General features: G+C 47.3%; 1 protein-coding gene across 1 annotated transcript; it reads right to left on the bottom strand.

The window, feature by feature from the left end:
* Positions 1 to 1,224: 1,224 nt before the first annotated feature.
* Positions 1,225 to 21,122, bottom strand: KPTN (kaptin, actin binding protein). Its single transcript, XM_058195093.1, has 12 exons — positions 20,683 to 21,122; positions 17,521 to 17,603; positions 14,290 to 14,374; positions 12,096 to 12,150; positions 9,170 to 9,245; positions 7,057 to 7,130; positions 6,320 to 6,429; positions 6,047 to 6,160; positions 5,508 to 5,580; positions 5,268 to 5,403; positions 2,480 to 2,674; positions 1,225 to 1,742 (listed from the first exon to the last, which is right to left on the bottom strand). Exons 1-12 carry the CDS (start codon positions 21,023 to 21,025, stop codon positions 1,602 to 1,604), a joined length of 1,485 nt encoding a protein of 494 aa, XP_058051076.1. The 5' UTR covers positions 21,026 to 21,122; the 3' UTR covers positions 1,225 to 1,601.
* Positions 21,123 to 24,976: the final 3,854 nt, after the last annotated feature.

Here is a 24,976-nt window from a genome sequence, read left to right as displayed (position 1 = left end):
CTTGCCTCTTAAGAGCCACTGTGGCGCAGTGGTTAGAGTGCGGTACTGCAGGCTACTTCTGCTGACTGCTGGCTGCCTGCAATTTGGCAGTTTGAATCTCACCAGGCTCAAGGTTGACTCAGCCTTCCGTCTTCCCAAGGTCGGTAAAATGAGGACCCAGATTGTTGGGGGACAAGAGGCTGACTCTGTAAACCCCTTAGAGAGGGCTGTAAAAGCACTGTAAAGCGGTATATAAATCTATTGCCCGCCCTTCCTTCCTTCCTCCCTCCCTCCCATCCATCCATCGTTTGCAGTGGTTAGAATGCAGTATTGCAGGCTAAGTCTGCCCACTGCCAGGAGTTCAATTCTTACTCAGCCTTCCATCTTTCCAAGATTGGTAAAATGAGGACCCAGACTGTTGGAGGGCAAGAGGCTGACTCTGTAAACCGCTTAGAGAGGGCTATAAAGCACTATGAAGCAGTATATAAGTCTATTGCCCGTCCTTCCTTCCTTCCTTTTATTCCTTCCTTCCTTCCTTCCATCCATCCATCCATCCATCCATCCATCCGTTTGCAGTGGTTAGAATACAATATTGCACTGTGAAGCAGTATATAAGTCTGCTTATTGTTATTGCTATTATTATCCCCCTCTGATACTTTTCTTCCGTTCTGTTGGAAGACTTAAGTGGGCCCTTAGTCTCAGCAGCTCTGGGGTACTGCCAGCTGGACAGAGAGGATGCCGAGTTTGAGTAACTTAGCAGCAGTTCCAAGTCTTGTGGTGCCAGATTATCTGTCCCGACAGAGAGCAGATCTCACTCCTCGTACACGCAGTCCTCGATTTACGGCCACCACCGAGCCCAAAATTTACATTGCTACGTGAGAAATTTGTTAAGTGAGTTTTGTCCCATTTTTGTCTTGCCACCGTTGTTCAAGTGACTCACCAAAACTGTTCAGTGAATAACACGGTTGTTAAGTGAATCGGGTTCCCCCCCATGGACTTTGCTTGTCAGAATGTCGCAAAAAGGGGATGGGGTGATTCCCCGGGACACCACGACCGTCATAAATAGGAAGCGGTCTGCCAAATTTTTGATCCCGTGACCCCCCGGGGGATGTTGCAACGAGGTCCGTTAAATGTGAAAAACGGTCATAAGTCACTTTTTTTCCCAGTGCTGCCATTGCAACTTGGAACGAACAAAAACAAATTCGAACGCTTGTCACTAAACGGACTTGCTGCCAGTCAAAGGACTATCTTTGCAAATATTTAATTTATTTATTTATGATGGTGTGACACATTCAGAGTAGCCCCCACCCCCTTGGAGGCACAGAGACAAATAACTTGCTAAAGTCTGCTGGCTGCAGAGCACTTTCTGTGCTTGTGGTACATCCTTTTGTGTCGGTGGCAGTGAAAAAGTGTCATGGGAAGGGATTGGTTCTTTCCACCGCCCTTCGCAGCCGCCTAAATTAAATTTTCACGCTCTTTCCGGGACCCATGAGAAGGCGGGGAGAATCCTTTGGGTGAGGTGAGGTCTCCCGATTCCATTCCTCATTTCTTGGGGATGAAAAGAGAAGGGGAGGGTGGGGGGTGGGGGAGGGGGTGCAGGGGTGGAAGGCACAGCCAGGACCTCATGTTCTTGGTCTTTGGCCATCCGTAGCTTCAACTCCGGAATCTTGGTCCTGTACGGGACCATTCGGTTGGGACGCCCGCTTTGCTGCCTCTTCCTGAAGGCGCTTCAGAAGGCACCGGACGACGTCGGCCAGGCTGTGCTGCATTGAGGAGGGGAAAAAGCAGTTTGCTTGTTTGAAAATTTATATCGCGGCCTATCCGCACATGGCGACTCAAGGCGGATTACAGGGGTATAAAAACATCTTTCCCCGAAAATATGACCTACTTAACTTAGTTAAGTCCTAGCTTGATTCTTATACCTGCCGCCCAATATAAGCCCTACCAGTTGTGAAATCCAAATTTTTTTTACTACCGGTTCTGTGGGCGTGGCTTGGTGGGCGTGGCAGGGGAAGGATACTGAAAAATCCCCATTCCCTCTACACTCTGGGGCCAGCCAAAATCAGACTGGCCTGATTTTAAATTTTAAATTTTTAATTGAATTTTGATGGGTTTTAAATTTTTGTAATTCTTATGGGGTGTAATGTTATTTTAAATTTTCTGGCAAATTTGAATCAGTTTTTTAAGGGTTGTTTTAATTATTGTGTATGTTTCTGTTTGTATTTTATTTGCCTGTTCACCGCCCTGAGTCCTTCGGGAGAAGGGCGGTATACAAATTAAAACATTATTATTATTAGTAGCAGTAGTAGTATTGGCCAGTTCTCCGAACTACTTAAAATATCCAAAACAAGATATAACCTGTTTGCAATTGTTAATTGTAAATCAAATTGTAATTTAACTGTAACTTAAAAATGAACGTTCTGGTCAATGTTGCTTCTGCCTCTTGGGCGGCCTTTGCTGAAGGCGTCTTCTATCCCCCTCCTTCTCCTGGCACACAAACCTGGAGTATATGCAGCCCCCTCAGACACACCACGGCCAGCTCGCAGAGTCCGTCGCTGGTCAGGTCTACGTAGTCCATGGACAACAAAGGGCTGGGGAAAGAGCGCTGCCACAGGAGGTGGAAGTCCCCGCGAGGCTGCTGGGAACAGTGGGGTCTCGCCGTGATTTCAGTCCGGTATTTGTAGCATAAAAGCTCCTAAAAAAAATAATCAAGGAGGTTGCATAATACTGCTGAGCTGAAAATGAAAAATAAAAGCAATGTAGATCTCTAGAATCTCAGGGTTCTTTAAAAAACCAAGTTTCTATCCCTCATGACTGTGGAAGCGAAAAAGGGACATTTTCAGCTGCTGGCATCTGATCCTCTCAAGCGAAAGATAGATTTGTGGCATAAAAGTAAAGGTTCCCCTCGCACATACGTGCTAGTCGTTCCCGACTCTAGGGGGCGCTGCTCATCTCCGTTTCAAAGCCGAAGAGCCAGTGCTGTCCAAAGACGTCTCCGTGGTCATGTGGCCGGCAGGACTCAATGCCAAAGGAGCACGGAAGGCTGTTCCCTTCCCACCAAAATGGTCCCTATTTTTTCTACTTGCATTTTTTTACGTGCTTTTGAACTGCTAGGTTGGCAGAAGCAGGGACAAGTCACGGGAGCTCACCCCGTTACACGGCAGCACTAGGGATTCGAACCGCTGAACTGCCGACCTTTCGATCAACAAGCTCAGCGTCTTACCCACTAAGCCACCGCGTCCCTTGTGGCATACAAGCTCCTAAAAGACCAAGGAGGCTGTATAATACTGCTAAGCAAGAAATGAAAAAATGATTGACCTTCCTGAAGTCTCAGTATAGGGAGTCCTCGAATTACAACCGTTCATTTAGTGACTGGGCAAAATTACCACAGCGTTGTGAAAAAAGCGACTTACGGCCGTTTTTCACATTTATGACCATTGTAGAATCTGAATCAAAATACAGATGCTTGGCAAGTAATTCGTATTTATGACGGTCGCAGTGTCCCAGTCATCCGCTTTTGTGACCTTCTGACCAGCAAAGTCAGCGGGGAAACCAGATTCACTTAACAGCCGTGTCACTAACTTACAACGGCAGTGATTCATTTCGCAACCGTGGCAAGGAAGTTCGTAAAATGAGGCAAAAGTCATCTAAATGTCTCGTTGAACAACGTAAGTTTACTTCCTTAAACAACTGTCCCACTGAGCAACGGAAATCAGCTGCCCAGCATTTGAAATTTCAGGCTTCATGACGGCTGCAGTGTGCTAGGGTCATCTGAGCATGTGAGAGGTGTGAAAAAATGCTCATAACTCACTTTTCTCCAGCGACGACATAACTTTGAACAGAGGGTCGTACATCCAGAACTGCCTGTGTTTGAAATGCTGAATTGCTGGCTAAAATATTTAAACTTAAAATCCATTTGTATTTTTTACCCCAAACAAACCTTCCAACGATCTAGGACAGGAGTGTCTAACTCAATTTCATTTCAATGCAAACTTGATTGCAGAAAATATGACTTCGGTAACAAGAGCTGTCAATGCCTGGAATGCACTAGCTGACTCTGTGGTTTCTTCCCCAAACCCCCAAAACTTTTACCTTAGATCAGGGGTCTCCAACCTTGGCAACTTTAAGCCTGGTGGACTTCAACTCCCAGAATTCCCCAACCAGCAAAGGACTAGATCAGGGGTCTCCAACCTTGGCAACTTTAAGCCTGGTGGACTTCAACTCCCAGAATTCTGGGAGTTGAAGTCCACCAGGCTTAAAGTTGCCAAGGTTGGAGACCCCTGCCTTAGATCATCTACTGTTGACCTCTTAGGAGGTTTGTAAGGGGGGTGCATAAGTGCACCAACGTGCCTTCCGTCCCTGTCCTAATATTCCATTTTTTTACTTACTCTTTTCATGTATCCAAATTGTGTTTATACTTTCACCTGTTATCTTATATATCAGTGGTAGTCAACCTGGTCCCTACCGCCCACTAGTGGGCGTTCCAGCTTTCATGTTGGGCAGTAGGGGTTTTGTCCGATACTGAAGCACTTTCCTTTTTTTTTAATTTAATTGACTTTTTAAAACATGTTCATAGCATTATTTAAAAACATTTTCATTAGGTTTTCATAAAATTCCCTGTGACAATTTAAATTTCTGAAAATATACTATTTGTATCGCCCGCGCATAAGTTTAGTTCACGTTACGTAAGTGAAACTAAATGGCGCTATAGTGCGACCGCAAACAAAAGAGCCTCGTCCCAGAATAGCTCGCGGATCTCCCCCTACACTACCCAGCTGTAACAGACAAGCAAAGCTGGTAGCCGGTGCCTCTCCCCCCCACAAACCCAATCCACGATGCGCAAGAGGCATGCGCAGACGATACATGGCGCATTACTGTGGAACCGGTGGGCGGTTAGAAAATTTTACTACTAACAGAGATACAAAAGTGGGCGGTAGGTATAAAAAGGTCGACTACCCCTGTTATATATGATTGATAAAAATAAATAAATAAATATATATCAGGGCTGTGGCTGACTTCCTGGGGGGGCGTGGCCAACTGGGTGGGTGGGTGTGGCCAGCTGGATGCCACTACCCAAACTGCTGGCACGTTTCCTCTTTGCATTGGATAGACCGGGCTGAAGCGACGTGGGCTGTATCCTTACATTTTCCAGGATGGTCCTGCGGGCCAGATCCGACCTTGTGTTTAATGCACTCGATTAAAGGAAAATGCCTTTAATCGTAATCTAATTGGAAAAAAAACGAACAGCCAGGCTTTGCCACAAGGACAGGAATGGCCAACCTCTTTACCTGCCCATAGGTGCCCAGCAGGATCTCCAGGTCGCCATCGAAGTCGACATCTGTCACCAGCGCGCAGAGCACGCTGTCATACTGGTTACTCAGGGGTAAGACCAACTGGTCCTCCAGACCACTGTGTAGCACGTTCCTAGAAGGGATAAGGGGGGAAAAAAACACAACGAGCTCTCGAGCAAGCAGAAGCCAAGTGCATGGATGGACAGATTTCCCGTGCCACCTACATATTTTACTCACCGGTAAACCACCGAGAGTTCGAGCGTGCTGGTTACGAGGACGCTGTAGATTGGAGGATTGGGATCGGTGTTGCCTGGGTGAGATTCAAAGGATCATAGAAGAGAGAAGTTGGGTGGAGTCAATGCCGTGCTCCCCAAACGTGGAGATTTGAAGAGGGGTGGACTACAACTCCCAGAATTCCACAGCCAAAAGTCCACCCCTCTTCGAGTTGGTTGAAAAAGATGGAGATAAGGATTTACATCAGAGGTGGGGTTTCAGCAGGTTCTGACCAGTTCTGGAGAACCGGTTGAGGAAATTTTGAGTAGTTTGGAGAACCGGGAGTAAAAATTCTGACTGGCCCCGCCCCCATCTCTTCTCTGCCTCCCGAGTCCCAGCTGATCAGGATGAAGTGGGGATTTTGCAGTAACCTTCCCCTGCCACGCCCACCAAGCCACACCCAGTAAAAAAATTTGAAACCCACAATTTACATGGTTCCTCTGGGCCCCCAAGGGGGAGACTGTCCTTCCCAATCCCCACTTCCCCCTCCCTTCGGATCTGACCTCTCGAAGACACCATCCCAGAGGGGTCATCCGGCTGGCTGATGCTTGGAAGATCAAAAACCAGGACCTTGGAGATGGGACCGTCCTGTTGGATGCTCCAGCTCTGCAGCACCACTTTGCGTCCAGAGGAAGAGAAGGGGCACCAATCAATCAACCCAAACGCCCTTCGATTAACAGGTTGCAGTCCAAGCTTTGAGGAAGTGCCAGAGTTAAGCCCCCCCACCCCAACCCCTGGAGGAAAGTGGGGGAAGAGGAGGAGGTGGAAAATCTTACCTCGCTCAGCTGGTTCGACCTGAGCGACCCGGATGTATCCGCTCTGGCAGCCAAAAGCTGTGATCCGCTGCCCCGAATGGGGAATGTTACAGACGTCGAGCCAGAGGACACTGCGAAGAGGGGAGGGATGGTGAGAGAAAGGTTGGGAGGGAGGGAGGAAGGGAGGGAGGGAAGGAAGGAAGGAAAATGGAAATGAGAGGAAGAAAGGAGGGAGGGAGGAAGGAAGGAAGGGGAAGGGAAGGAAGCAAAATGGGAATGAGAGGAAGGAAGGAAGGAAGGAAGGAAGGAGGGAGGGAGGGAGGGAGGGGGGGAAGAAGGAAGGGGAAGGGAAGGAAGCAAAATGGGAATGAGAGGAAGAAAGGAGGAAGGAAGGAAGGAGAGAGGGAAGAAAAAAAGAAAGAGAAAAAGAAGAGAGGGAAGGAATGAAGGAAGAAAAGGAGAGAAGGGGAGGGAGGGAAGGGAGGGAGGAAACAAGGAAGGAAAGAAAAAAAGAGAAGGCTCCATTACGGTCATAAGCTGAGGATTACCTGGGTTAAGTCCCTTCCACACCCAACACACTAATCTCTGGTTTAATTAGCAAACCACAATGGTTGGTTTCACACAAGACGTCCAACTAAACCCAATCAGCCACATTACGGCTTAGCGGGTCACTGAGCCAAGCCACGATCCTCCTTTCCATTCTGTGTCCCCACGCCAACCCCAACCTCAAGCCTTGATAACAAACCAGGTTTGCTTACATGCTGGGCAGTTCCTTAAGCTCTGGAAATAGATTCTCGACTGGCTGCTCCTCAAATTGATGGAGCTCTTCATTCTGCAAAAATAAATAAATAAAATAAGGTACAGGTAGGTCCTCGTCTTGCGACTCCCACTGAGCCCCAAAATTCTGCCTACAGCCTTGGGATTTCCAGGGGGTCTCCTGTCCAATTGCTGTTTAGCTCTGCTCACATAGAACAGGGGGACTGCCATGCCCCTTTCGGAGCCTGACTCTGAAGGGGAAGAGGAACAGCTGATGGAAAGTGAGAGAGTGGATCCCTTAGCTGTGGAAGAAACTGGGGAAGGGCAAAGTCAGGCTGGGCAGAGCAGGGGAGAGGTAGAACAAGGGAGAGGGGGTTCAGATGAAGACCAAGACCCACCCCCTCCTCATCCTAGGCAGCGCAGGGAGGAATGGAGAAGAGAGCAACATGGGTTGCGTGGCTTACAAGGAAGGAAAGGGACCTGATCCTCTTTACAAGGCACAGGTGCTGCTGGAGTTTAAAAGGAGAGGCAAATGGGAGGGGCGGTTGTCGGAAACAAACGCTGAGTTTATCTGGTGTTTCTTTGAATCCTGGCTTGATTTAGTGCCATGCTACTTTACTTGTGGAATTCCTTATTTTGCTTGCCCTGCCGGATTAATTGCCTGGTCTTGCCTTGTTGGATTTTTTGTTAGATGTTTTCTGCTTGCAATGTTTGGGACTGAAGTATTGCCAGCCAAAGACTATGACAGGTTGGTGGAAGAGTTCTCTCTCCAGGCCAGAGAGTTGAAAGGGACATTGGAGGAACAGTTGGTGATAACAAAGGGACTCCTATCGGTTCTCTGGCTGTGTTGCCTTTGTGTCATCACAGGGACAAAGAAATCCCTATTTTCTGCTTATCCCTTATTCTTTCTTTCCCCAGTTCACCTTTTATTTGCCTCCCCCCAAGAATTATAAACACAGGTAGTCCTTGACCTACAACACAATCGAGGCCCAGATTTCCATTCCTTAAGTGAGTTTTATCCCATTTTTACGACCGTCCTGGCCACGATTGTTTAGCGAATCACTGCAGTCGTTAAGTTAGTCACATGGTTGTTAAGTGAATCTGATCCCCCCCCCGCCTTGGTTTTCCTGGTCAGGAGAGGGGATCACGTAACACGCCCCATCCCCCCCGGGGATATTGCAACCGTCATGAATACGAGTCGGTCTGAATTTGGATCCCGGGATCAAGGGGAGGCCACAAAAGGTTTGCAGCTCTGAAAAATGGTCCTTAAGTCACTTTTTACCAATCCCGGCGGTAACTTTGCACGGTCGCTAAATGAACCGTTGGAAGTCGAGGACTACATGTAGTTGAGAGGTGAGGATTCCTTTCCAAAGACTCCGTCAGAAATTTATAAATCATGACGACTCAAAGCTTTGCCAGTCCCTCCTTCCTCGCTCAGCTCACACCAGAGAAGGTGTAAAAACTGTTGGCTTCCTTTCTTTTTTTTAACTTTAAGACAGGAAAAGCTTCATTTCACCACACAGTGATTTGATCGGGGGGGGGGGGGGGGGGAGGCGGGGGGGGGGGGAAATACCTGAGATGCGATGGAACAAAAGAAAGAAAAGGAGAAGGGGGCCTTTGCAGCAGAATCATCATCATCTTTAAACGACCCCACAATCCCTTGCATTGGGGTGAAGTCTGGAAAAACTGAATGGAGCTGAGTGTTTACTGACCGGATGCCCTTCCCTGTCGCCAGTGCGGAGTTTTGTTCAGCAGATATATTCTCAAGTGTGCCCAGAGAGAGAAATGTCTGCCTCTACTTAGGATAGAACTCACAGCCTCCTGATTGTGAGGCGAGAGCTCCACCTCTAGGCCAACCTTTGCAGTAGAATGCTGGGATTTAAAGAAGAAGAAGAGGAGGAGGAGGAGGAGGAGGAAGAAGGAGGAAGAAGAAGGAGGAGGAGGAGGAGGAAGAGGAGGAAGAGGAGGAGGAGGAGGAAGAAGAAGGAGAAAAAGAAGAAGGAGAAGGAAAAGGAAAAGGAGGAGAAGAAGAAGAAACAACTACCACAAAGGACCTAAAGAAGAATTCCAGGGACTAGAATGCCCAGGGAGGCCACGTCCATCTGGAAATCTCACCTCTTTGTAAAGATGAATCGCAGGATCGTTTCCACTCAGGAGGAAGACAGTCTCTGGCCGATCAGCAACTTGGACCCTAGAACACCAAAAAGCAGCATCGAACGTGTCAAGTTTTGAAATCCCACCACCGTACTCCACAAAGAGAATGCGTGTCTTCAAATGCAAAATCTGTGTCTAGTTTAATGAAAAAGAGGAGTAGGGGGGGTGGGGGTGGCATGATAGCAGTCTTCCAATGTCTGAAGGGGCTGCCGCCAAGAAGAGGAGGGGGTGTCCCACCTATTCTCCCCAAGCCCAAGAAGCAACGGATGGAAACAACTCAAGGAGAAGCAACCTAAAAGTAAGGAGAAATTTCCTGACAATTAGAACAATTTAATCAGTGGAACGACTTGCCTCCAGAAGTTGTGGGTGCTCCAACCCTGGAGATTTTTAAGAAGAGATTGGGCAACCATTTGTCTGAAATGGCATAGGGCAGGGGTCTCCAACCGTGGCAACTTTAAGACTTGTGGACTTCAACTCCCAGAATCCCTCAGCCAGCAAAGCTTGGAGGTCATCTAGTCCAGGGGTCTCCCACCTTGGTCCCTTTAAGACTCGTGGACTTCAACTCCCAGAGTCCCTCAGCCAGCAAAGCTTGGAGGTCATCTAGTCCAGGGGTCTCCAACCTTGGTCCCTTTAAGACTTGTGGACTTCAACTCCCAGAATCCCTCAGCCAGCAAAGCTTGGAGGTCATCTAGTCCAGGGGTCTCCAACCTTGGTCCCTTTAAGACTTGTGGACTTCAACTCCCAGAATCCCTCAGCCAGCAAAGCTGGCTGAGGAACTCTGGGAGTTGAAATCCACAAGTCTTAAAGTTGCCAAGGTTGGAGACCCCTGGTATAGGATTTCCTGCCTGAGCAAGAAGGTCCCTTCCAACCTCTCGTATTTTGTTATCACTGTGTTTCTCCAAAAATAAGACCCAACCAGAAAATAAGCCCTCTCGTGATTTTTCGGGATGCTTGTAATATAAGCCCTACCCCAAAAATAAGCCCCAGTTAAGATCGTCAGCCAGGCAGTTAGTACCGTCTTTCTCTGAAAGTAAGATCTAACCGGAAAATAAACCCTAATTGCAAAAATTAGGAGCAAAAATGAACATAAGACCTGGTCTTATTTTCTGGGAAACACACGTAATATCCGTTTAGAGCAATTTTCCCCAACCAAGGAAACTATTGGATTTCAAAGATCAGCATCTACAACTAGGCATTGCCAAAAGGTGAGTTAAGGCAGTGGTGAAATCTGAAGCGGTTTACTACCCGTTTGCTATTTGTGCATGTGTGTTGCGTGCGCGCATGTGTAACATGCACAAAATGCGAGGTGCGCATGTAGCGCACGCCAAAAGGAGGCATGGGATAAGTAGAACAGCGCAGGTGGGGGGGGGCGATCAGCAGTGGCGCGCAATCTTTTTTTTTTTTTTAACTTTTAAAAAAAAATTTTTAACAACCTATTCACCCGAATAGGTTGTTTTAAAAAATGCTTTTAAAAGTTAAAAAGAAAAAAAAGGCTCTGATGATCAGGCAGCTCAGTGGTCATCAGAGCCTTTTTTGAATCTTTTAAAAGCATTTTTTTTACAACCTATTCAGCCGAATAGATTGTTAAAAAAATGCTTTTAACAGTAAAAAAAAAAGGCTCTGACAATCGCTCGACTCAGCTGTGATTGTCAGAGCCTTTTTTTTTTAACCTTAAAAAGCATTTTTTAAAAGAAGCGGCAAACGGGCAAGCGGGTGATTGAGTGGGCATGGACGGGGCTGGGAGTGGGATTTTTGCTCCTGGTTCTCTGAACCACCCGCCGCCATCGCTACCGGATCGGCTGATCCGGTCCGAACCGGGAGCATTTCACCCCCGAGTTAGGGGCATGTAATTTGAGGCTGGCTGTACGTCAAAACACCAGAAAGAGGCCAGTTTAAGAGAATTGCTCTCTCGCCAGTTCCACTTAAGTGGACATTGGGCAAAGGAAGGAAATAGAAAAGAAGTCATTATCCGATGTTCCTGATCAGATCCTTGTTCTTTCTTGAGTATCTCAGAGGAGACATGGCTAAGGGAGTGACTCATGATGAGGGATAAAGGACTGGATCATCAAAGAGGAAGCAAGGCTGAGTTTAACCATAGTAACAACTTCGGAACTGCAGTGCACCTCCAACCAGTTTCATTGAGAAGATTCTTGGAGGTCTACTCATCAGCTGGTGGAGAACTCAAGCACCCCGAGTGCTGCTGACAGCCACCAGCTCAGAAAGTGAAGCAGACAAATATAGAAAGCCTATGTTTTCCCTGAATTGTATTAGTCATGATCGACCTGCGTCATCTCCAGGTTCAAGGCCATGAAAAATCACTCGCTGGAGAACAACAAATTTTCTTTCTTTCTTTCCTCCCTCCCTCCCTCCTTCCTTGTCCTGCCTTCCCCTTCCTATTTCCTTCCTCCCTCCCTCGTCTTGCATTCTCCCTTCTCTTGTCTTCCCCTTTCTTCCTTCCTTCTTTCCTCCCTCCCTCCTTCCTTCCATTCCCATTTCCTTCTTTCCTTCCTCCCTCGTCTTGCATTCTTTCTCTTGTCTTTCCCTCCCTTACTTCCTTGTCTTGCCTTCTCCTTCCTTCCTTCTTCTCTCCCTCCCACTCTCCCTCCTTCCTTCCATTCTTATTTCCTTCCTTCCTTCCTCCATTCTCCTTTCATTTTGTCTTCTCCTGCCTTCTTCTTCCTTCCATTCCCATTTACTCCGTCCGTCCCTCCCTTCTTTCCTCTCCTGCCTTCTCTGTCCTTCTTTCCTTCCTTCCTTGCCTTTCCTAAAACACAAGTAAACACCGATGTGTGGCGTTTCTGCATGGATACGTCTGCGTTAACGTCAGCAGGGGAAGGTGGCTAACGGCGAAGGCAAAAAGTTGGATCGCTTCTTTTGAGGTACGTACTGTGCATGGTACAGCTGGAAAGGTGTGAACTGCAATTCCAGGTTCAAGCAGCTTTCTGTGAAGAACCCAAAAGGGATAAAAAGTTAACGTGTATAAAAACCAATGAGAAACAGGCACGGTTCCCAAACTGATACAGGTAGCCCTTTGTCGTGTCCCACTCCTCCGCTGACGGCTGGGTCAGGGAAATCCGAATCAGGCTTGCCTCTGCAGCTCTGCTAAAGTCCTAGCAAAGTCCTCAGAGCAGGCAGGAGACCAGAAAGTGACTTCAGCAAGATAAGTTCGACTTTGCCTGACTCAGAGACTGCCAGAAAGCAGGTCCTTTATATAGGCCATGGAGTGTGGCTCCATGACTCAGCACTTATCCAGGCCTGCCCCTCCCTTCCTTCTGTTGCCTCCGCCTATCCAGTCTTCTGACGCGAGGGTCACTCCAGTCGGCAGCTGTTGGTAATTGGCCTCCCTCAGGCTCACATGCTGTGGGGGAGGGGGAGGGGTCTAGTTGCTCCGTTTGCCTGGGCATGGAGCCAGGGCTGGGGCCAGGAGGTGCTTCCTCCTGTCTGGGAATGGAGCCAGGGCTGGGGCCGGGAGGCATACTAGGACATTCCTCAGCGTTCGGAAGCAGATAAGAAGGCCCCGGCTGCGGTGAGAGCGGGCAAGACACAACACCCCTGACTTACAACCATTCGTTTAGTGACCCTTCAAAGTCACAAGAGCACTGAAAAAGTGACTTACAGCCAGTCCTCGCACCTACGACCGTCACAGCATCCCGACAGTCATGCGATCAAAATTCAACTGGACTCTATTTTCAATGGGTTGAAGCGTCCCAGGAACATGTGATCGTCCTTTGGGTCCTCCCCAACTGACTTCCAGCGAGCAAAGTCAACGAGGGAAGCCGGATTCACTTCATGACCACCTGATTCACTTAACAACCCCAGTGACTTGCTTAAGCATGGTTAAGAAGGTCACAAAATCAGGCGTGGCTCACTTAACAACTTCCTTGCTTAGCAATGGAAATTCTTGTCCCAATTCTGGTTCGTAAATTGAGGATTATCCGTAGCAGGGGGTCTCCAATCTTGGCAACTTTAAGCCTGGTGGACTTCAACTCCCAGAATTTGCTGGCTGGGGAATTCTGGGAGTTGAAGTCCTTCAGGCTTAAGGTTGCCAAGGTTGGAGACCCCTGATCTGTAGGGTTTTACATTTGGGGATTATGAGAGTGTCCAAGAGAAATAATATCTTCGAATTGAAGGGAAATTATCACTATCAAGGAGTAGGTATTATCCCAGCTAGGTATAATTTCCTGGATATTCTTTTAAAAACATACCAAGCCAATTGTCTGCAAAAGGAATCTCTTGACTGCAAGGTAAAAGGCACTGCATGCTGGGTCTTGTAGTCATCATGGGTTCTACCACTTGGGGCAACTAACTAAGTGTCTCTTTCCTCTTGTTACATGCAACAGCCGTGGAGAATCAATTCAATAATGAAGAAAAAAGTCATTTTTTTTTTATAACAAGAAAACATTTATCCCGGGGACAACTGCGGGAATGTTCTCGCTATTTTTCTTACATCCATTCTTTTTAGAAGGCAGCAGCGGTGGGTTTCAGATTATGTTACTACCGGTTCGCCATGAACATGCACGCCTGCCTTCCACACAGGCGCTTTGTTTGCACACATGTGTTCCGCGCATGCGCCCAGCCTCAAAAACGTGCCTAAATACGATGGCATAGAGCTGGAGCAAGTGGGCAGGGCCAACCCACGGTTTCCGCTACCGGTTCGGGTGAACTGGTCTAATACGGCTGAATACCACTTCTGAAAGGGAGGCTCTTTAGAACAGGAGTCTCCAACCTTGGCCACTTTAAGACTTGTGGACTTCAACTCCCAGAATTCCTCAGCCAGCAAAGGACTAGATCAGGGGTCTCCAACCTTGGCCACTTTAAGACTTGTGGACTTCAACTCCCAGAATTCCTCAGCCAGCAAAGGACTAGATCAGGGGTCTCCAACCTTGGCCACTTTAAGACTTGTGGACTTCAACTCCCAGAGTTCCACAACCAGCAACGCTGGGAGTTGAAGTCCACAAGTCTTAAAGTTGCCAAGGTTGGAGACCCCTGCTTTAGAAAACCTCAAAGAGGCCAGGGAAGGAAAAAACAAGGAAAAAAAAGAGATGGCCTCGCAGAACAGAGGTTGTGCAGAGAAAACTCACGTGCAATAGAATCCAGATTATATTCGGAGCCGGGCTCATAGTCGCAATAAATATTAAGGAAGGGGCTGGCTTTGTCTCCCGAATCCTGAAAAAAAGGAAAATAAGACCATTAAAAAAAACCAACAACGTGGTTTATATTCCACAGTGTGAAAAAGTTTAGGGCAGAAATTTTAGAAATGTAGAAATTTTAGAAAGTTTAGGGCCTCTGGTGGCTCAGACTGATAAGACAGTCTGTTATTAACAGCAGCTGCTTGCAATTACTGCAGGTTCAAGCCCCACCAGGCCCAAGGTTGACTCAGCCTTCCATCCTTTATAAGGTAGGTAAAATGAGGACCCAGATTGTTGGGGGGGCAATAAGTTGACTTTGTATATAAATATACAAATAGGATGAAGACTGTTGCTTGACACAGTGTAAGCCGCCCTGAGTCTTCGGAGAAGGGCGGGATATAAATGCAAATTAAAAAAAAATAGGGATGGAAATGCCTAGAATTCATCCATTCATGATCTCTTGCAGACAGACTCTAGCTGTGCAGAACACGCCAGGTAGTGGAAAACATTTTTGTGATAACGACAAAGGAATAAAATTAGTTAGTCCTCGACTCGTGACCACAATGGAGGCCAAATTTTCCGTTGCTCAGCGAGACAGTTCTTAAGTCAGCTTTGCCCTGTTTTATGACCTTTCCTGCCACCGTTGTTAAGCGAACCCCCACCGCTGTTCAGTGAGTCGCATGGTTGTTAAATGAATCTGGCTTCCCACCCCCTCCGTTGACTTTGCTTGACAGAGGGTCGCAAAAAGGGGATCACGTGATCCCGGGACACGACGACCGTCATAAATAGGAGCCCGCTGCCAAGCGCCTGGATTTTGATCACGTGACCGGAGGGATGCTGCAACAGTTGTTAAGTGTGAAAAACGGTCATAAATCCCTTTTCTCAGTGCTGCCGTAACTTCCAACGGTCGTTAAATTAAATTGGGCCGTAATAGCTCAGGCTGTTAGAAGCCTGTTATTAGAACACAGCTGCCTGCAATTACTGCAGGTTCTAGTCCCACCAGGCCCAAGGTTGACTCAGCCTTCCATCCTTTATAAGGTAGGTAAAATGAGGACCCAGATTGTTGGGGGGGGCAATAAGTTGACTTTGTAAAATATACAAATAGAATGAGACTATTGCCTTATACACTGTAAGCTGCCCTGAGTCTTCGGAGAAGGGCGGGATATAAATGTAAATAAATAAATAAATAAATAAATTAAACCACTGTAAGTCGAGGACTACCTGTATTATTCACCGACCTGTCACTAAGTGAATAAAGATGAGCGATGGAGAATACAGGTTCCAGGGAAAAGATGAGAAATACATTTAGCAAAAAAAAAAAATAGGGGGGAGGGGGAGGAAACCAAGAGAAAATTCATACACAATTATCATATTAATGGTATTTTTTTTTCTTTTAACACCAGCATAAAGCTTATAAAATATCCTTAGGCTGCTGTCAATCATTCCGTCCCACCCAGTTGCTAAGCAACAGCAAGAAGAGGCGGAATAACCAGTAATAGGAATATGAGGGACAGGAGATACTCCGCCCCCCCCACCCGAAAAGAAGAATCCAGCGCATGAGACATAGAAAACCATAGATCTCAGAGTGTCTGGAGGGCCCTCTAGATTTTATCTTACGAAAGCAGCCTTCTTTATATGGATGGGGACAATCCCATGATTGATTGGAGGCGCAGTGGTTAGAGTGCAGTACTGCAGGCTACTTCTGCTGCCTGCCTGCAATTTGGCAGTTCGAATCTCACCAGGTTCAAGATTGACTCATCCTTCCATCCTTCCAAGGTGGGTCAAATAGGACCCAGATTGTTGGGGGCAAGAGGCTGACTCTGTAAACCGCTAAGAGAGGGCTGTAAAGCACTGTGAAGCGGTATATAAGTCAAAGTGCTATTGCTATTCCTTCCTTCCTTCCTTCCATCCATCCATAGTTTGCAGTGGTTAGAATGCAGTATTGCAGGCAAACTCTGCCCACTGCCAGCAGTTCAATCCTGACCAGCTCAAGGCTGACTCAGCCTTCTATCCTTCTGAAGTCGGTAAAATGAGGACCCAGATTGTTGGGGGCAAAATGCTGACTCTGTAAATCGCTTAGAGAAGCTTGTAAAGCAGTGTGAAGTGGTATATAAGTCGATTGATATTTATGCAAATGAATAATCCAGACAAATCCATGGGATTCAAGGAACCCTTTGAAGTCACCTCTGGCCATGGCACGGCCTGCAATAATTCTGTTTCATTAGCAGCCAACCTACAGTTGGCCAAAAAGTTAATAGGCTATTTTGCTCTTGCATCGATGCGAATGAAATCGGCTTGATTCACAGAAATCAGATCGAGCACTAGGGGGCCTTCCATCGTTCCAAAGTTTGCACAGGTACCCTCTGCTGTTTTAAATGGTAGTTTCTGTGGTGTTAAGAATAAAGCTGTGAATTGCTCAGATGCACCAGAGACCTTAGAGGCAGCAAAGAAAATGTTTGATTTGCAGCCCACAACATTTCTGCAAGAATGCTACTGTTGTGACTTGTCCTCCTTACTCTCCTCAGCGGGGCCCCTCCTGTCTCCAACCGGGCCTTTTATCAGACTCCGAGTCTGATAATGAAGATGAACGGCCTGTCCTGCCTCCAGCCCCCGAGTGGGAGGACAAGCCCGATAAACCTCACTCGTACAGCGTGTGTTCCTTTGGCTCAGCCGTCAGAGCAGGAAGGCAGCCAGGTGCTGGAATTACTCGGCCCTGCTCTCTCTGACCCATCCCTTTCCCAGAAGCTGCCAGCAGATCCAGCTGAAGACAATTCAGGGTGGGAGGACCCTCGCTTCCAGAGATCTGAGAGGCGATGCCAGCAGAAGGAGGGGTGGGGCAGGCCTGGATAAATGCTGAGTCATGGAGCCACACCCCACAGCCTATATAAAGGACCTGCTTTTGGCATTCCAACCTTGAGTCAAGCAAAGTCTTATCAAGTTTGCCGATACCGGACCCTATCACTGAAGTCCCAACTTGGACTCCTGCCTGCCCTGATAAACCTCGAAGGCACTTGGCAAGCTGCAGAGGCTTCGTTACCAAGTTTGTCACGGACATCCTTTGACTCGTTCGTTGGAGTGGGGGGGTGGGACACGACAGCCACATACCTTAAATGAACACAGCAAACGTAGGCACATCACTGTAACGAACTGCAGGAAAAACAATGAATGAAATGACCTGCATACCTTAATGAAGGTGATGCCCACGACAAGGCCTCTTTTGGGAGATGGTTTGTTGAAAGTGTCGATAGAAACAATCTCAGCATCAACTGGGAGAAGAAAAAAAGAAGAGCTATTTATGTTATGCACGCCTACCAAAGATCACAGAAAAAAAAACAAACAAACCACCATCTCCTCTTGCAGAAAGCACAGAGTTATACATACTTTACAAATGCACTATTTCTAACTTGGAATCTCCTTCATATACAGGTAGCCCTCAATTTAAGAACACATTCGAGGCCAAAATTTCTGTTCCCGAAACATTTGTTAAGTGAGTTTTGCCCCCATTTTATGACCTTCCTTGTTAAGTGAACCGCTGCAGTTGTTCAGTGAGTAACACGGTCATTAAGTGAATCTTAATGTGAATCTCTGTGGGGGCTCCCACCCTCTGGAACGATCTACCCCCCGGACTTCGTCAGCTTTCGGACCTTCGGACCTTCCGCCGCGGGCTTAAACATACTTATTTAATTGTGCAGGACTGAGCTAGATTTTAAATTTTGGGTTTTAAATTGGGTTTTATTCCTATTTTTAATTGGACGGGCTTTAGAATAAGTTTTTTAAATGTTTTATATTGTATTTATATTCTATTTATCTGTTTTTAGTGCCTGTAAACCGCCCTGAGTCCCTTGGGAGATAGGGCGGTATATAAATATGATTAATAAATAAATAAATAAATAATAAATCTGGCTTTCCCCATCGACGTTGCTTGTCAAAAGGTCAAAAAAAGGTGATCACATGACCCCAGGACATTGCAACCATCATAAATATGAATTGGTTGACAAGAATCTGAATTTTTGATCATGTGACCAAGGGGGGGGGATGCTGCAAGGGTCCTATGTGAAAAACGGTCATAAGTCACTTTTTTCAGTGCCTGTCTAAGGCTAGGCTCTTCTTAAAAACATCCAGTGATGAAGTGCCCACAATTTCTGATGGCAAGCTGTTCCACTGGTTAATTGTCCTCACTGTTAGGAAGTTTCTCCTTAATTCCAGGTTGCTTCTCTCTTTGATTAGTTTCCAGGCATTGTTTCTTGTTCTGCCCTCCGGTGCTTTGGAGAATAATTTGACCCCCTCTTCTTTGGGGCAGCCCCTCAAGTACTGGAATACTTGAGTTGGAAGGCACTTCACATGTCTTCTAATCAAACTTCCTCTCAAGCAGGAGACCCTCTATCATTCCAGACAAATGGTTGTCCAATCTCTTCTTTAAAACTTCTGTGTTGGAGCACCCACAACTCCTGGAAGCAAGTCATTCCATTGATTAATTGTTCTCACTATCAGGAAATGTCTCCTTAGTAGTTCTAAGTTGCATCTCTCCTTGATTAGTTTCCACCCGTTGCTTCTTGTCCTGCCTTCTGGTGCTTTGGAGAATAGATCGACTCCCTCTTCTTTGGGGCAGCCCCTGAGATATTGCAACACTGCTATCATATCACCCTTAGTCCAGGGGTGAAATCCAGCAGCTTCTAACAGGTTCCGGAGAACCGGTAGCGGAAATTTTGAGTAGTTCAGAGAACCAGCAAATACCACCTCTGGCTGGCCCCAGAGTGGGGAGGGAATGGAGGTTTTGCAGTATCCTTCCTCTGGAGTGGGGTGGGAATGGAGATTTTGCAATAGCCTTCCCCTGCCACGCCCACCAAGCCACGCCCACCAAGCCACGCCCACAGAACCAGTGAAAAATTTCACTCCTGCCTTTGTCCATCTTTTCATTAAATTAGACATACCCAGTTCCTGCAACCGTTCTTCATATGTTTCAGCCTCCAGTTCCCCTTATCATCTTTGTTGCTCTTCTCTGCACATTTTTTCCCACAGTCTCAACATCTTTTTTTTTTAATTATTATATGGTGGCCAAAAGTGGATGCCAATATTCTAAGTGGAACAACTTACCAAAGTTATTATAAAGTGGCATATTACAAAGTGGCATATAAGGCCACACTTGGAATACTGCATTCAGTTTTGGTCGCCACAATGTAAAAAAGATACTGAGACTCTAGAAAGAGTGCAGAGAAGAGCAACAAAGACGATTAGGGGACTGGAGACTAAAACATATGAAGAACGGTTGCAGGAACTCGGTATGTCTAGTTTAATAAAAAGAAGGACTAGGGGAGACATGATAGCAGTCTTCCAATATCTCAGGGGCTGCCCCAAAGAAGAGGGAGTCAAGCTATTCTCCAAAGCACCCGAAGGCAGGACAAGAAGCAATGGGTGGAAACTAATCAAGGAGAGAAGCAACTTAGAACTAAGAAGAAATTTCCTGACAGTTAAAACAATTAATAAGTGGAACTGTTGGAAGAAACATCCATCTGGGTTCAGTTCCAAGTGGGGATAAAGACACTGGAAACATGGAGACTGCTTGGAAAGATGGTTTAATGGTGGTCAGGATCACATGGCTTGAGTTCCTGAACAGAAACTGTCTCTGACCCATTGACAAAGGTGTGGTGGGGGGAGGCTGGAAGCTGCAGAGAGCTGCTTCGTCCTTAAAACATGTTTTTCCATGTCTTACCCAGGGAAATATAATCTTCTGCCCTTTTTAATATTTCCTAAGATATTTCATTCTTCTAGGACGGGTGGGTGCTAACTTCCTACAGAATAACTTGCCTGCAGAAGCTGTAAATCCTCCAACACTGGAAATTTTTAAGAAAATGCTGGATAACCATTTTGTCTGAAATGGTGTAGGGTTTCCTGCCTGGGCAGGGGGTTGGACTAGAAGACCTCCAAGACCCCCTCTTCCGACTCTGTTGTTATTATTATTATTATTAACACTTCACGTGAGCTTGATTCTACCCCTGTTAACGCAGCAGGGAAGGCCAGGAAGGAGACCCCATGGGCCCCCTCCCCTAACCCCCTCACCCCTAAACCCCCTCCTCTAACCCCCTCACCCCTAAACCCCCTCCCCTAACCCCTCCCTAACCTCCCTAACCCCCACCCCTAACCTCCTCCCTAACCCCTCCCTAACCCCTCCCTAACCTCCCTCCTCTAACCCCCACCCCAACCCCTCACCCCTAACCCCTCCCTAACCCCTCCCTAACCCCTCCCTAACCCCTCCCTAACCCCTCCCTAACCCCTCCCTAACCCCCACCCCTAACCTCCCTCCCTAACCCCCACCCCGGATATGGGGCAGGCCCCCCCCACCCTTACCTGGGATGTAGGTGAACTGCAGCTCCCTGGCCACCGGCCGCAGGCTCCACTTCATGTGTTGGTAGCGGAAATAAATGACTTTCCCTTTGAGGGTGGCCGCCAGGAGCCCCACCGGGCCTTCCCCGGGGGGCCCCGCCTGTCCTGGCCCCGTTGCAAGGTCTGCTCCCCATTGGGACGAGAGCTCTCCCCCGGCTTCCTCCGACCCCGCCCCTGCGGAGCCTTCTTCTCCTCGCCTGACCCCGCGAGCCGCCCCGGGCAAGGCGGCCAGCCCGTAGACGTTGCTTTGGGAAGAGAAGCGGGTGAAGCTGTCTTCCAAAAAGGGGGCGTTGCGGGGGGTCTCCATCCCGACTCAGGCACCGCCGGGGGCAGCCCCGTCTTTCGATGGCTTCTCTCCCACTCCCGAGACGCGACGGCCGGTGGAAGGGGGCTTTCGACGCTTGCAGTCGCGTTGCGGGTGACGTCTCCTGGAGGGTGCGGCGCCGTGGGACTCTCTGCGCTGCTTTTATGGCAGCGAGGCTGGAGGCCGGGCGGGTGACGTCATCTAACAACCAAGCTGGAATGTGTGACCCAGTTTAACATAACATAACATAATAACAGAGTTGGAAGGGACCTTGGAGGTCTTCTAGTCCAACCCCCTGCCCATGCAGGAAACCCTACCACCATTTCAGACAAATGGCTATCCAACATTTTCTTAAAAATTTCCAGTGTGTCCAATTGCCTTCTGCAGGCAAGTTGTTCCACTTATTGATTGTTCTAACTGTCAGGAAACTTCTCCTTAGTTCTAAGTAGTTGCTTCTCTCCTTGATTAGTTTCCACCCGTTGCTTCTTGTTCTCCCCTCAGGTGCTTTGGAGAATAGTTTGACTCCCTCTTCTTTGTGGCAGCCCCTGAGTTATTGTGTAGGAATTTAGCACCCACCCCCCTCCTAGAAGAATGAAATATTTTAGAAAATATTTCAAAAGGCAGAATATACTTCCCTGGATGAGAAATGGAGAAACATGTTTTAAAGACAAAGCAGCTTCCTGACTCCCCCCCACCCCCGCTTTGTCAATGGGCCATTAAAGCCTCAACCAAGCTCACTCATTTCCCCCCCACCTTTGTCAATGGGCCATTAAAGCCTCAACCAAGCTCACTCATTTCCCCCCACCTTTGTCAATGGGTCAGAGGTAGAAACTCAATCCCCCCACCCCCTGGGAGTCTGACAACCAATCAGGATACTCTTCCTGTGCCCCAGAAAGTTCAAAGCTCAGAGAAAGCATAAAGCTAGGGAGCGCACAGGATCCCATCCCTTTTTCTGTTCAGGATCTCAAGCCATGTGATCCTGACCACCATTAAACCATCTTTCCAAGCAGTCTCCATGTTTCCAGTGTCTTTGTCCCCACTTGGAACTGAACCCAGATGGATATTTCTTCCAACAATTGGAACACTGCTATCATGTCTCCCCTAGTCCTTCTTTTCATTAAACTCGACACACCCAGTTCCTGCAACTCTTCTTCCTATGTTTTAGTCTCCAGTCCCCTAATCATCTTTGTTGCTCTTCTCTGCACTCTTTCTAGAGTCTCAACATCTTTTTTACATCGTGGCAACCAAAACTGAATGCAATATTCCAAGTGTGGCCTTATCAAGGCATTATAAACACTTCATGTGATCTTGATTCTATCCCTCTGTTTTTGCAGCCCAGAACTGTGTTGGCTTTTTTGGCAGCTGCTGGACACTGCTGGTTCATATCTAAATGGTTGTCCACTAGGACTCCAAGATCCCTCTCACAGTTATTACTATTGAACAAGGTATTGAGCAAGTTTTTGGCTTTTGTTTTCATTCTAATCTAAATTGTTTTTTTTAAATGTAGGCTTTATAGAACAGACCTTGTTCTGTCCGCAGTTAATACATTTGTCTCGTTTTCTTCTTCAACTTCGCTTCATCCCTGGAGGGTTTTTTAAAGGAGAGACTGGACAAGCCGCTTGTCTTTCTGCTAGAGCAGGGGGTTGGACTAGAAGACCTCCAAGGTCCCTTTCTAGCTCTATTCTGATGGATGGATTGACTGTAGATATTGTAAGAGAGCCTATGGTGACCTCAAAGTGACATTTTAGAAAAACTGGGTTTTTCTAAAGCAGGGGTCTCCAACCTTGGCAACTTTAAGTCTGGAGGGTTCTGGGAGTTGAAGTCCACCAGGCTTAAAGTTGCCAAGGTTGGAGACCCCTGATCTAGTCCTTTGCTGGCTGGGGGGTTCTGGGAGTTGAAGTCCACCAGGCTTAAAGTTGCCAAGGTTGGAGACCCCTGATCTAGTCCTTTGCTGGTTGGGGAATTCTGGGAGTTGAAGTCCTCCAGACTTAAAGTTGCCAAGGTTGGAGACCCCTGATCTAGTCCTTTGCTGGTTGGGGAATTCTGGGAGTTGAAGTCCACCAGGCTTAAAGTTGCCAAGGTTGGAGACCCCTGATCTAGTCCTTTGCTGGTTGGGGAATTCTGGGAGTTGAAGTCCACCAGGCTTAAAGTTGCCAAGGTTGGAGACCCCTGATCTAGTCCTTTGCTGGTTGGGGAATTCTGGGAGTTGAAGTCCACCAGGCTTAAAGTTGCCAAGGTTGGAGACCCCTGATCTAGTCCTTTGCTGGTTGGGGAATTCTGGGAGTTGAAGTCCTCCAGACTTAAAGTTGCCAAGGTTGGAGACCCCTGTTCTAAAGGATGACAGCAGCACCAGCAGCATGAGAGATTTTTTTGGGACTCAACGTACTTGGAAAGTTTCAAAAGGTGTCGACAAACACAATGGATATGTGACCCATTAAAATTAATTGATAACATGCTTGAAATTTAACTAATGCCCGCTACCCATCTTCTCCTCACCCTACCCCAATTTAAATCCCACATGAGTCATTATGTCTTTAGTAAGTCAGATTCCTGATCTGTTCTGTAATAAGTTTGCCCGTGCTTTCACCCAATTTCAGGTAGTCCTCAACTTACGACCACAATTCAGCCCCAAAATTTCTATTAAGTGAAACATTCCGTGTTAAGTGAACTTGCCCCATTTTACGGCTTTCCTTGCTGCAGTTGTTAAAGTGTCCTTGCAGTTGTTAAATTAGTAACACGCTTGTTAAGCGAATCTGGCTTCCCATGGACCTTGAATAGAATTTTTATTGGCCAAGTGTGTTTGGGCACACAAGGAATTTGTCTTGCTTGTCTGGTTGCAAAAAGTGTTCACGTGACACACACACACCACACACCACTGCGACTCACAAATATGAATCAGTTGTCAAGCATCTGAATTTTGATCATGTGACCATGGGGATGCTGCAACGGTCGTTATGTGTGAAAAAACAGTCCTCTCTTTCTAGTGCCACCGTAACTTGAAACGGTCACAACAGTTTGTTGTAACTTGAGAATTTACACCTGTATTACAGAATGTACCATCTCTACGTTTCTCTATTTCACCCGTCACCTTGGTTTTAAATCCCACCCATTTGTGTTCCAGCCTCTTCAGAATGTTTCAATGGCTGGGCAGTGTTTCTACCAAAGGTCATACAGAATTAAGGTATTTGCTTTTCAGGCAATACGAGATCTAGTTGGAGTCACCAATTCCAGCTTCATGCTTTATTTCTAGTTTGTACTGTTAAACGTGGCAAGAGGAGTTGACAAAACTCTACTGGTCTAAATCAGGGGTCTCCAACCTTGGTCCCTTTAAGACTTGTGGACTTCAACTCCCAGAGTTCCTCAGCCAGCTTTGCTGGCTGGGGGACTCTGGGAGTTGAAGTCCACGAGTCTTAAAGGGACCAAGGTTGAGACCCTGACTAGATGACCCCCAAGCTTTGCTGGCTGAGGGACTCTGGGAGTTGAAGTCCACAAGTCTTAAAGGGACCAAGGTTGGAGACCCCTGGACTAGATGACCTCCAAGCTTTGCTGGCTGAGGGACTCTGGGAGTTGAAGTCCACAAGTCTTAAAGGGACCAAGGTTGGAGACCCCTGGGCTAGATGACCTCCAAGCTTTGCTGGCTGAGGGACTCTGGGAGTTGAAGTCCACGAGTCTTCAAGGGACCAAGGTTGGAGACCCCTGGGCTAGATGACCTCCAAGCTTTGCTGGCTGAGGGACTCTGGGAGTTGAAGTCCACGAGTCTTCAAGGGACCAAGGTTGGAGACCCCTGATTTAAAGTAATCTTGATAATTTTTGGGGGGGGGTATGGAGGGTATGCTTATTTGTTACGCAACTTCAGAAGACCTGTAACTCTCGCTCCTGTAAAGCAGGACTTCTCTTCCAAATCTACTGCGGTCACAAAAATTTGTACACAGACACACAAATACACACAAACAC

This window comes from Ahaetulla prasina, chromosome 10 (assembly GCF_028640845.1).
Source record: "Ahaetulla prasina isolate Xishuangbanna chromosome 10, ASM2864084v1, whole genome shotgun sequence".
In the NCBI taxonomy this organism is placed as follows: domain Eukaryota; kingdom Metazoa; phylum Chordata; class Lepidosauria; order Squamata; family Colubridae; genus Ahaetulla; species Ahaetulla prasina.
Note: the sequence above shows the minus strand (reverse complement) of the source record. Positions and strands in the feature narration are given on the sequence as shown.

Excerpts from the sequence above, each read along its gene's own strand:
- KPTN (XM_058195093.1), bottom strand. The coding sequence starts at position 21,025 with ATGGAGACCCCCCGCAACGCCCCCTTTTTGGAAGACAGCTTCACCCGC. Across the intron at positions 9,246-12,095 it reads TTCCAGCTGTACCATGCACA|GGTCCAAGTTGCTGATCGGC; the intron begins GTACGTACCTCA and ends TTGGTGTTCTAG. Across the intron at positions 6,430-7,056 it reads CTTAAGGAACTGCCCAGCAT|TGTCCTCTGGCTCGACGTCT; the intron begins GTAAGCAAACCT and ends CCCTCTTCGCAG.